At 36.7% G+C, this 12,207-nt stretch overlaps 2 protein-coding genes across 8 annotated transcripts; both read right to left on the minus strand.

The window, feature by feature from the left end:
* Nucleotides 1-348: 348 nt before the first annotated feature.
* On the minus strand, nt 349-6,044 carry LOC129321113 (microtubule-associated protein 70-2-like). 3 transcript variants are annotated; one of them, XM_054966848.1, is made up of 11 exons: nt 5,597-6,044; nt 4,194-4,279; nt 3,944-4,009; nt 3,676-3,846; nt 2,944-3,114; nt 2,682-2,837; nt 2,387-2,533; nt 1,954-2,025; nt 1,331-1,867; nt 1,045-1,232; nt 349-638 (listed from the first exon to the last, which is right to left on the minus strand). In XM_054966848.1, the coding sequence occupies exons 1-11, from the start codon at nt 5,796-5,798 to the stop codon at nt 620-622; spliced, it is 1,815 nt and encodes a 604-aa protein (XP_054822823.1). In that variant the 5' UTR covers nt 5,799-6,044; the 3' UTR covers nt 349-619. The 3 variants fall into 3 exon arrangements, with proteins under 3 accessions (XP_054822823.1, XP_054822824.1, XP_054822825.1); XM_054966849.1 differs by having other exon boundaries at nt 3,949-4,009; nt 4,194-5,482; nt 5,597-5,733; XM_054966850.1 differs by having other exon boundaries at nt 3,949-4,009; nt 5,597-5,651.
* Nucleotides 6,045-8,003: 1,959 nt separating this feature from the next.
* Nucleotides 8,004-11,801, minus strand: LOC129307766 (uncharacterized). 5 transcript variants are annotated; one of them, XM_054923106.1, is made up of 5 exons: nt 11,538-11,797; nt 10,910-11,039; nt 10,024-10,171; nt 8,359-8,421; nt 8,004-8,215 (listed from the first exon to the last, which is right to left on the minus strand). In XM_054923106.1, exons 3-4 carry the CDS (start codon nt 10,144-10,146, stop codon nt 8,362-8,364), a joined length of 183 nt encoding a protein of 60 aa, XP_054779081.1. In that variant the 5' UTR covers nt 10,147-10,171; nt 10,910-11,039; nt 11,538-11,797; the 3' UTR covers nt 8,004-8,215; nt 8,359-8,361. The 5 variants fall into 5 exon arrangements, with proteins under 5 accessions (XP_054779081.1, XP_054815256.1, XP_054808197.1 ...); XM_054959281.1 differs by having other exon boundaries at nt 8,004-8,209; nt 11,538-11,795; XM_054952222.1 differs by having other exon boundaries at nt 8,004-8,421; nt 11,538-11,794.
* Between the last annotated feature and the right edge of the window lie 406 nt (nt 11,802-12,207).

The raw sequence follows: 12,207 nt of genomic DNA on the forward strand, positions 1-12,207 counted from the left end.
ATCTATACTCAATGTCATATGGCGACTACACATTCATATGCATTGTTAATTGTTATTGATATTGATCTATAATATTTTTATTTTTTAAGTATTCAACTTCGAAATATATAAAAAATAAAAAAAAATTCTTCATAAATTTGGAAATGACCTTAAATTTTCAAATTTTAGCTTGTAAATGTAAACATGAGGCTCAAAAAATATTTTGTAAAATTTTCATAAACTTACAAGAGAAAATGTAAGAGGAAAATATGCTATTTAAAACACTATAAAAGAATTGTGTTCCAGATAATATATGCTAATGAAACACAGTTTGACGGATGCCATGCTCCGATAATTCTGCCATAAATCTCATGGAATCATTAATTTTATAAATTTTCTTTCTTGACATAGTATACAAAGAAATGTACAAGACAAGGTTTCCGGGAAAACACAAAGTCCCTTTACACACGACCCCCCTGGCCGAGACAGCTTAATTAAACTGAGACGAAGAAAAGAAAAAAGGAGGAGGAAATTATGAAAAATCATACCATTCTATTCAGCGCAGAGGGGAAAAATAATTCATAAGATAACCTTTTGTCTGGCCATCCTTGCCCGAGGATCACAGCCAATAAAATTTCACCTAAAAATTACGTCCGGTCCTGAAAATTTCATAAAAAGTAACGTCAATGAGTCTGCTCACAGCAACATTTTTAACCCCCAAAAAAGAAAAAGGCTAGCAAGATCTGGAGAAATGGATATCAAGTAGGCAGAACTTCAAAGGGTGCCCGTGCAAAGAAAAAGGATCCGGGGACCGGCTTTGACAATGGCAAAACAGCATCCCAGCAAACTCATCTTTTATTATTTTAAAACGCAGAATTTATATACTTTGACAGTTGACCATATTGATCATAAAAATAGGCGAGTTCTACAGTAGCCTTAATACAGAAACCAGGTAAAGACTGGATCCAAAGAAGGTAAAATGAGATTATCAACTTCAGGTTTACTCAAATTTTAAATAAAAATACTATCATGGTGAAAAAAGAAGGGAAGGAAGATGAAATTGACCTGGAAGAAACTAAATGAGAACTATTTACAGCACCCCTTGGAGCACTAGCTCGCCTTGCCCTATGATCGTTATCCTTGCCAACCCGCATGGCAGCAACTTCCTTTTCCATGGCAGCTACTTCCCTACGCATTTTTTTGGCCTCAACTTCCATAGCCTTGTTCAATGTATCAACCTTCTTTGCGAGCATCTACACATTTGCAAGAGAAAACCACAAATTAAATTAGAGAAGAGCTAGAAAGTATTTAATGTAAAATTTAACTGTTAACCAAAAATCAAATACCAGACCTCAATTGCATCATCCTTGTCTTTAAGGGTCTGGTCTTTTTCATGACAAGCTTTCCTCAGATATATAACCTCTTTCTGTAACATGTCATACAGCATTCCAGAAACATGGTCTTCATGTTCTGCTTTAGATTTTTCAATTGGCGCATCATTTGCACTTTCCTCACTTGCAGTGACATTCTCAGTACAGGTGGTTTGATCACTGGCATTGGCTGGCATGTTATCTTGCCCGCTCCCATTTGAAGTTGGCCTCTCTCTCTCAAGGGATCTAATACCACCATCGAATGATCTAGAAGAGAGTTTGGCATGTTTTAATAACACGCTGGCACTGTTTGATCGTATTGACCCTGATTTTGAACTTGAGCTTTTCCTTGATAGATATCCATTGGAGGATCCAGAGAGGTTCTCGGCTCCTCCAAAAGACTGACGCCTTGAAGGTCCACTGGCAATGTTTCTTACGTCTGATGCAATGATTTTAGAATTACCATTGGATGCTTTAATCTTTTCTTCCAAAACTTTGAATCGCAGTTGATACTTCTCCTGTGTAGCCAATTCAATTAAGTACTGGTTATTGAGAAGACGCCTGAAAAGAAATCGATTGGGAGTAACATAAATTAGACAGACACCTTCATTTGTGCTTCTGCTTTTGCAGTGCGCTCAGCTATAGCTAGTTTATCTCTGAGCTGCTGCATTTCACCCTACAAAACCATGAAAACGTTAATCTATCCCCAAAATATGCTAGCAATTATTGTGTTTCTTCCCTATTCTCTGTCTACTGATAAGTGGTTCTCTGATCTTGACATCATGTATGCATCAAACTGCTAGGATAACCGACAAAGCTACTGTGAACCATTAGAGTAATTACAAACACAACTAAGTAAAGTTACACAATTAAGTAAAGTTGTTACATTTCTACTATATGAGCTGTTCAGTTGGAAACATCAGCCCATTGCAGTAAGAATCAGCCATGAGAAACATGAAAGCACCTTGTGGAAAAAGCTTTTTTTAGATAAAAATGTGAAAGATAAAGTAAAAGAATATTCAGAACCCATCCCATACCTGGAAAAATTTTCTTTCTTCAAGCCACTGTTTAACAGGCATCACTTTGTCGTTAGCATCTTTCCACTCATTTGCAACAACAGTGGCAACCCTGTTTGCAGAAACTTTAGCACGTGCAACTTCCCGTTCCAAAATTTTCTTCTCCTCCTATATACAAACTACAAAGGTTAGAATTGGTCCATAAAAAATGCTTTCAAGGTTAGAAGCAGCTAAAAGCTTGTGCTATAGGCTAACAAGCAAGACCGATCACCAGGCATATGATAAAGGTTTATATTTCGAGAATGGAAATCATTACATTCATCTCTTGCACTTTCCGCTGGTAATCACGGACAGCATTAGCAGCAGCCCCACCAGCCAAGACAGCCTCCTCAAGCTCACGAACTGTTTGGGTTAGCTTTTCAACTTCAGCCACCTTTTGCCGCTGCATTTTGTCCAGTATTTTGTTCTCCTCCTGGCATTAAAGCAGCACATTTAACTAAATGTTGCCTCCTACTCATTGATTATAAGATGTAGGCAGTTGCCTGAGTTACAAAACAAATAAAATTTGGAAGACGCACCTGGCATATCTCAACCTGTTTCATTAGTTCTTGGTTCTTGTTTTGAAGATCATCAACCAAGGATGCCTTTGCCATGGCAATTTGAACAGTTCTCTCAGCCTCAAGAAGGGCAGCCTCCTTTGATTTGGTTAGCCGATCTAGTGCTCTATTGTCATCCTGCAACTTTGCAACCTGAAACATGGAAACAGCCAGCACAAAGTGTGATGGACACTCTTTTGGTCTTGATTCTCATAGCAGAACAAGACATACATGAAATAGGAAAATGACTCTAAACTTGAATGTAGAATGTAGCTGCGCCAAAAGCCAAGTCCATTCCAATTTACTCCTTCTGGTCCACATTATGGGGTATTGGTAACTAATTCACAATCCTAAAAAACAGTTAGTTGCTACCTTAATCTTTTAATCTTAAAAAAAAAAAATATGCATATTTACAATTATACCCTTATTAAATGCCCTATATAAGTACTTTAATAATGAAAATTGAAATTCCAATGGACCATTAATGAATGAAGTTGAATTGTAGTTGGAATAAAATTATAAGATTTTCCAGTGCCCTATATTTTCAACCAAGCATAACTTCTAGAAAATATCCTATATTATAAAATACAAACCGGAGGGAGTATTAGTTTTAACTGTACAGCATGCCACTAGTCCAGGATGCCTTAAGTGTGGAAAGAGGATGTCTCTTTAAGCATAATACTAGACCAAATATAAATTAAAAAAAAAAAACACCTCCATCCTTGCCAGCTTGAGCTCTGCTTCCAGAGGTGTGATGATAGCTTCAATAGGAGGCATTTCATCATCTTTCTGAGCAGCATGAACTCTTCTTAGTGTGGCTTCGGCAGCAAATTGAGCGGCCAATGCTGCCTTTTTCTCATCATTGACTTTTTTTAATTCAAGGTTCTGTGAAACAGAATGTAGCATTAGGTGACATGGAAATAATGGCTATAGAAAAGAGGAAAAATTTTCAACAAGGGAACGACCATAACTAAAATACTACCTTACTTTCCAGAAGAGCTTCAGTTGCTTTAAGTTTTTCATCCACCTTGTTCAGCTCATCTGTTATCTGAAATTATTAGGACCATGGAAGCAATAAGTATACTTGTAATGGGTTCAGCATTCTAAAATATACTGGCATCTTCATTAAGCACAAGACTTCAAATAGAAAGCTTGCAGCTTATATATATCCAATTAAAGAACTAATAATTTTGTGACAGGAGAGTTTCTGCAGCAAGTCAACAGAAATATACCTCATGCACTGCTTTTTCTTTAAGACGTTCTGAGTTCTTTAAGGACCTAATCTCTGCAAGAGCCTCCCCAAGCTCTCTATCTTTCTCTGCAAGTGAAACAATATTCAATGATGCTCATTATTAAAACAAGGGCACACCCCACTCTAATGAAGAGAATTATCTTTTAAATAAGATTCTGACTTTTCAATTGATGAGAACTTATCAGTTATAAAGAAACAAATGAAAGACGGGAGTGATGAATACAGGCGTGGTATTGATTCTTGGGAAAATACAAGTGCGCTATATAATGTACCTTGGGCTCCAGAATTTAACACTATTGGCAGGATAGCAACGCATCTACCCAAAATAAGTGGGAATAATATTTTGATCATAATGCATACAACAAATAAGATCCATCAGAAGAACAAACCATCTTCATACCTTAACTCCCCAATCTAGGTATCTAAACAGAGAATATCCACAACCTATCCATCTATATATAGGATGATTCGAACCAGATCCTGAGCTATGCTAAAATGATGCCTCAATTTGACCGCATGCAGCATATAAAGTTCATGCTTTGGTTCAAAGATCCATTTGACAGCAACAGTTTTCCGAGCAAAATGGCGATGACAACTTAACATTGATTAGAGAGAGAGAGAGAATGTTGTTCTGTTTCTATTTCAAAGGTGACAAGGAAAAAGGGATATTAGGAAAAATGCAAGATAGCATTTACATTCCATAATTCATTCTTATGCAATATATTTATTTATGGATGTCCGGGACAATATCCATCATAATAGGTAAAAAATCATATCTAAGATTCATTCCTCAAAGACCCTGACTTACAGAAAAAACAAATAATTATTGCCAAAATGGCCAAATTTGCATGTTGTGGAAAGAATGGAAGTATTATTTAATTGATAAAGATATCCCAAGATATATACATCAAATTCAGCGTGAAACTAATGCAGTTCAATTAGAATAATCTTGTCATTGATAAAGTTAGCTATTTTTTTTGCTCGTCATAAAGTTCGCTAAGTTGAATCGACGTTGTTTCCTTGACAGAAGACCACAGTCGATATAGTGCCCCGACAGCATTTTGTCAAAATTCCTCTTTAGTTTTTTTTTTGGCCAAATTCCTCTTTAGGTTTGATTTTCTCTTTTTCCCACAGAATTTCTTCATGAGAACCCGAACAAGCAATTTTTTTTTTTAAAAAAAAGAAGGAATTAACAAGCAACGAATGCAACGGCATAACGCGCCTCGCACTTCTCCAATACACATTCTGGGGAGAAAAAAATTAGTAAACCTGCCCAAATTAGCCAGAAGAGTCAATCAGGCTCAGAGTCATCCGGAATATGCGTTCACATTCTCCCCCGGAAAAGAAAAATTCCGAAGAACGAGGAGGGAGAAAAGAAGGAACCTCGGAGTTCATTCTCAAGGCGGCTGAGCTCGACGCGGACTGGATCAGAGCCGTGTAAGAGGGTGATAACATCGTCTACTTCGGAAGGCTGTCGGGCGATTGCGGTGGACTTCTTGCGAGCTTTGAAGGAAGCAGAAGAGGTGAGGAGAGGGGGCTTGGCGGAGTCGAACTCGGCGCCATTGCCAATGTGGGTGTTCGCCATCAGAGATCTGGGAACGGTGAGCTCATACACAATCTTACCCTGAACCCTAACTTCAAAATCAGCGAGAATCGGTGAAAGTACTGAGCTATATTATATTAACTAAGATTAGCCACTATTGAGAGAGAGAGAGTGAGAAACATAGAAGTCTAGTGTGCGTGTGTGTATATACGGAGTGATTAAGGAGGAGGTTTAGGCGGGGGTTTTAAAATTAGACACTGATTATTTAAAGCTCTTCTTGCAGTGAAAGGGGATGCCGATTGCTGATTAGCGTGCGAATGACAGGGATTGGAAAATGGAAACAGCACCTGGGAAATTATAGCATGCCCTGCCTGTCTATCCTACTTACAGTGCTCCTTCATTTTTCTTTTTCTGCTGAGAAAGGCTGACACTGTGACAAATGGCAACACTAAAAGAGCCATGACTCCATTATTATTTTTTCTTTAGATGATTGATGATTTGAGGAGGACAAGTCAATTTTACTTTTTTATTTCGTGAGAATCCAGTCTTATTATTATTATTAATCGACAGGAATTCGTAATCTTCTACTCATTTACTTTAATGAAATGCTAAAGTAAAATATCGTGAGGCACCATTACGTTGTACTAGTAACAGTTATAAAAGATTCTCTCTCTCTCTGCACAAACAGTTAACGAAGATTCGGAGGAGTCCAGTAACGAGATCCTAATGACATACTGCATACTAATATGATAGTAATAATTATATGTTTTGTCGTTACAAAGAATGAAAAATGAAGGACCTGGATAATGAGTCTGGCATTAGAAGATTCTGAGGATTAGCCGATTAGGGAGATATGGTCAGGAAACAGCGCGCAGAGGATACCGACACGTGTCACTGGAGACAGAAGCACGTGTCTCTCCGCGGAATAAAAGAAGAGACGGCCAAAAGGGGGGCGCATCGTAACGAAGGGTGGGGAGCGAAGCAGGGGCGCAGAGGAAGCCCGGAAGAAAGCAAGGCGGGACAAGGCGCACATGCGAGTGGGAAAGGTGGAGAGCACACATGACAAATCTTAAATCCAGCCATTGAACCTTCGACGTTTCTGCCCATGTGGGGCCCACTATTGCCCGTCCATTTTTTCAACAACAACGCGGAAATAAAATGTTGATAACTGTATTCGCTTGTACGTTTCTGAATCCTTTGATCATCAATGCCCCATCATTTTATGCGCCCAATTGACCCGCACGCGCCCCACACCAGCGTGCAGCGTGCTCTCCCCCCCCCCCAAAACTTTCCTTTGTAATATTGGTAATCCAGGAATTTGTATGCGATCTCAAATAAATATATTCAAACTTTGTCTCACATACTGCCACACGTTTGAAATTAATAGCAGTGAGTTGTCCGTACCATCACGAATCAGCCGTCAACATCTGGCTGTGTAGCGGATCGGGTTTCCAACCAGCTTGTTCCGCACTCGAACGCAAGAGCAATTCACGCTGATTAGTAATTTTGCAGAGATGAACTTTCCACAAAGTATCTATTAATTTAATTGATACGGGGGATAACAAAGGTCAAAATTTTAACAGGCTCATATTTCACAAGTATAATAAAATTAGTTCTTCTTGGTTTTTTTAAATCCTTATTTTATCGTTCAAATTTCTGTCCCCTACTTCGCAGGTAAAAATCACTAATTTCTCCAGCCTCTATTTGGCGCGTTTGGTTAAAAATAAAATATTATTCATTATTTAACATGCAAAATATTTTAGATATCTCAGTACGTTTCACAAACATAATCAAAAAGGTCCAAGTTAATACTTCTGACCAAGGTGCTCCTTTTTCAATCTCATTATTACCTAGATCTGATAATGCTAGATTCCGGTTTCCCCTTTAATTGCTCTTAATATTCTTCCGTTGTCTGCACTAGTCAAACAGGAAATAAAACTGATGGCGTATTTTTCATATAAATATATTTGTGTGTGTGTGTGTGTGTGTAGAGAGAGATAAAAAGAGAAAGAAGAAAGAAAATTGCCTCATTTTATGATGGCCCTTAAAAGTAATACTGCAATCAGATTAATATGGATCGTTCAAAAGTCTTCACCAAAAGGAATCTGATTATTTGGGTGACTCTGTAAAAAGCCAATATTAAACTTTCAGCAACATCCAAAAAACGAAGAGCCAAAAGGAGGAGGATTGCTTGTAAGCAAACCACAACTCTTGAAGGACCACATTTATCTCTTCACCCAAGGGATCTCAAGCTCCAGAGTCAGTTTCATTTCATACTCAAGACGGTCTATTACAATTCCAAATTCACTAGTTGCCCAATTTTCCATCAAATGACGAATACATGCCTCACTAAATGGTGTAATACTCAGGCCGAATAAGGAAAGAAAATAGAGAGAAATACTACGTAAATCTGACAGGGTGGGTTGCTTGGATCAGATCTTGAACAAAAGCTCCTGAAACTTAAAATAGGGATGCCTTTAACAATACCCAAAGAATAAGGTCTAATATTATATGAGATTTCATACTTGGATTCTAAGATATAGTTTACACCACAACAGGAATTGAAAGCAAGAGTCTTTCAAAAAGGTTACCCATATGGCACCTGTTAAATTGATTTTGAATTATTGGCTATTGCAGCTTCACGTTCCCGACGATACCGCTCCCTCTGTAACAAAGACCAGGTCAAGAGTCAATTGAATAGACTAATTAATAATAAATCAACCGCAGATACATCTTTTCATCACTTTTTTTTGGGCCTCACTGCTTATCATTATTTAAAAGGATAATGAGCATCCTAGATCCTAAAGTATTACACAAATAATATCCTGGACCCCAAACCCCTTAAATGTGCAAAAACTCTCCTCAACTTTTAAATTCCGAATCTTGAAGCCCCACTGTTAAGTTAGAGAAAACGACTGTTATTTTTAAAAATTAAGATGACTAATATATTTGTATGCGGCTGACCCCACAACTACAAAAATAGTAGCCATTATCTCCAACTTAACAATGAGGTTTCCAACGCTCAAAGTTTAAAAATTAAGAAAAGTCTTTGCACATTTCAAGAATTCAATATTCATAATGCTATTTGCACAATAGTTTAGGATTTATGATACTCATTAACCTTTATTTAAAAACTAATAATACAGAAGGAAAAACCCAATTCCAGAGATTAATTTCTTCTAGGGGATCTTAAAAAGTAAATGAAAGAATGCCTATTAATATACACTAAATGGATGAAGTAATTGTTCTCGTATTCCAGTCACAGCCTTGAACTTAGCATGGATAAGATAACTTTCTTTTTTTCTTTTCTTTTCTTTTCTATTCTTTCTTTTTTTTAGAAGAATTTCAAAAAGCATATTGTTTTGTAAAACATGGCCCTTGAAATTTGCCCAAAATTCCATAAATAATGCACTAAGAAGAACTTGAAGATCTCTACCCAAAAAACAGTACTTGCCGCTCTAAGAAAATTAAGATTTACATGCTCAATGCTTTAATATACAATCAAGCTCAGAAAATTCTATCCACCGGAATCATAGAACTCACTGAATAATATTTTTCATTGCTAATTTATCTTCAATGGCTTCGTTTATAAATACACATACACATATCAACTGAGTAAATAGTTTTCAAGATGTTATTGGATTATAACTGTGATACACTTACTATAAAACAATTGGTTTGAACTATGAAACAATCCCAAAACTGACTGAGTAATAGTCATCAAGATGTTATTGGATTTACAAGTGTGTTACACTTACTTGCTATAAAACAACTCTGTTCTCCCTTTTTTGGGATTGAACTATGAACTATGAAACAATCCAAAAACTGATAAGTTTATGCATCACAAGTGTGAGTCCGATGTGATTACTGGGAATGTTCTCTGTTTGTTTTAAATAGAGCAAAAGCAAGTACTCGTGAAAACCCTAATCCAAACTACTTACGTAATTTTGAGGTCTGCAGGCTAAAGTATCTTAAGCTAACAAGTGAGAGTTCAATGTGATTACTGGGGATGTTTTTCTATTTATTTTAAATGAAACAAACGTGAGTATTCATGAAAAACCTTATCCAAACTGCTTATGCAATTTTGAGGTCTGCACCATGGCTAAAGTATCTCGGGCTAATAGTAAAAGTGCTCTGATAGAGTTGGCATGATCTTACACACTTGCACAAGGGACCAAAAAAAAAAAATGTAGCAAACTTTCTTTAGAAGATAGGAAAATAACAGATCCAGATAATAGAAAAAAACTAAAGGGAGCAACAACCTTACCCTTCTCTCCCAATAAGGATGAAAGCAAACAAAGTCGTAGACTGGAGTGATTGTTGAAACCAACACAACATTTAAGCCAGTAAACACCAGTAGTGCTGTCATAGGTCGGGTTCTATGAGGCATGTTTCTTTCTTATAGAGACCAAGCCCTGCAATCATATGCCATTTTAAGTAAGCTTTGACAGGTATACAAGTGTAGATAACAGAATATTCGCAGCTCAGTTATTGTCATGCAGAAAAGTAAACAGAAAGAAACCATGACCGACAACAAGCCAACAATGGCTTAAAATGGTGTCTGTGTACTACACAATTCAGACATCACTTGAGATTAGCTATGACAGTTTAATTTTTCAAGCGTCACCGAATCCATAACAAAGTCCATACTTCCTAATTCTATATGATACTGTAACTGAGATTCAATCATTTATGACAGAACCATTAACAACCTAGACCACTCACAAATTCAGTACACAAAATCACATTCCAAATCCAATAGAAACTTCCACTATCCAAAAGCAAGCTGAGTGAAAAAAGAAAGAAAAATACTACTTCCAAGTGCTCACACACCCCACAAAAGATGCTAGTGAGACATCTACGCTCCATCAAACCATTACTGGAGATAATTATTATGCTATGTTTGGTAGGAGGCAAAAGGAGCTGCGGAAAGGGAATGGAAGAAGGGACTTTCATGACGTTTGGTAGCTGTTAGATGAGTTTACGCAGAAAGACAGCTTCCATAATGTAAAGGAAAGCGGGTTCCTCTCATCTAATAGTGGAAATGCTGAACATTCAAATGAAGTGAGAAATCTGGGAGAATTTTGCCCGTGGAGTTTTCAGAGAGAGTAAAAAAGCATAAGCTAGACCCATCAAGCCAAAGAGCAGACTACCGCATAATTTCGTTGCTGTCACAATGAGAGCATGTTATGAGAATTTGGCCGTCAGCAAGTAGCCTTCACTTGTATTCTGCTTGTTCTCCTTGGATCTACAACATTTTCTTCACATTACCTTACTCTATTTCTGGGAACAAGCAATTCATCAAGTAAATTGCAATTTGAGATCAGCAATGTAAAGAACAAAGTCGAACTCTGTTATGTTTAGGACATAAATAAATACAATAAGCCAAGAAAGTTACAAGCAGAGATCATTCAAACCCAATATCAAAATTCTAATTCACCACAAAGACAAGCTCCACAAACAACTTCATTTCAGCAGAATCAACAATTAAGCTTGTTAGGACAACAGGAAATATATTTTATGGAGCACCAAGCAGTCAGTCAAACGAAATAATAGTAACGTAAAAACGAGGAACGGATTAACATAGTACTGTTTATATTCAACTCCAATTCATAATTCTATTTTCTTGATTTCTAGAAAACAAGTCATAAATCCCCTCCAGTGGTTCTTCACTTCTACAATCAAGCCAGCGGTTCTTCATTCACTTATAATTCGCCCGATACCAACAACTGGGTTCATTGAGTAGGACAGTAGGACCGAAGAGATGAAAAATAGTAAAACCTTGAACAAAAGCAGGGCAGTTAAAGATGGTGGCTACTGGGTGGGACAAAAGTTGTGGAACCCTTTGAAACAACAGTTGATGAACAGTGTCTTGGTACCCAAAATTAACCGGAGCTTCTATTCAACGGAGTAGAAGGTGAAGGTGAAGAAAACGCTGGCTCTGTACGATGGAGGTGGTGGTGCAGTGGGGGTGGCAGACGATAAAGGAGGAGGGAGGAGAAGCGAAGGGGAGCGCAGGGCAAATGAGACGTTTTAATACCTGCAATGGATAGTAAAAAGCTTTCTAACGGAGTTACAATTTTAGAAATTAGAATGATCCTTACTCCCTTAAATTTGATTCAATTATCAATTTAAATTTTTAAATTTATTTTTTATTAATTCAATTTTTTAAACTTATTTCAATTAATCATCTGATTCTTTTTGTTTTAAATAGATATTACACCATTAAAAATTATTAAAATAATTATGATAGTTACATAGATCAATAAAAATAAGTATACTTATTTAGCTAAAAAGTACTCTAAAATTTCAAAAAACAATAGAACAAAACCATAGAGATTATATTAATAAAAATTAGATTAATTCGTTTTCATCTAGTTGCATTTACATGTCAATCATCAATATATTTTAAATATTAGATTATTTTAAAAATCAATTTATGTTTTAAAAC

This window comes from Prosopis cineraria, unplaced genomic scaffold (genome assembly GCF_029017545.1).
Source record: "Prosopis cineraria cultivar Desert tree isolate PC_DT_omini unplaced genomic scaffold, ASM2901754v1 PC1, whole genome shotgun sequence".
Lineage (NCBI taxonomy): Eukaryota > Viridiplantae > Streptophyta > Magnoliopsida > Fabales > Fabaceae > Prosopis > Prosopis cineraria.

Bases quoted from the DNA above. Each gene is read 5' to 3' on its own strand.
- LOC129321113 (XM_054966848.1), bottom strand. From the start codon at position 5,798: ATGGCGAACACCCACATTGGCAATGGCGCCGAGTTCGACTCCGCCAAG. The intron at 4,010-4,193 runs GTATATTTCTGT...TAATAATTTCAG, and splicing joins AAGAAAAAGCAGTGCATGAG to ATAACAGATGAGCTGAACAA. The intron at 2,534-2,681 runs GTAATGATTTCC...GTTTGTATATAG, and splicing joins GGAAAGTGCAAGAGATGAAT to GAGGAGAAGAAAATTTTGGA.
- LOC129307766 (XM_054929933.1), bottom strand. From the start codon at position 10,146: ATGCCTCATAGAACCCGACCTATGACAGCACTACTGGTGTTTACTGGC. The intron at 8,422-10,023 runs GTAAGGTTGTTG...TCTTTGTTACAG, and splicing joins ATCCTTATTGGGAGAGAAGG to AGGGAGCGGTATCGTCGGGA.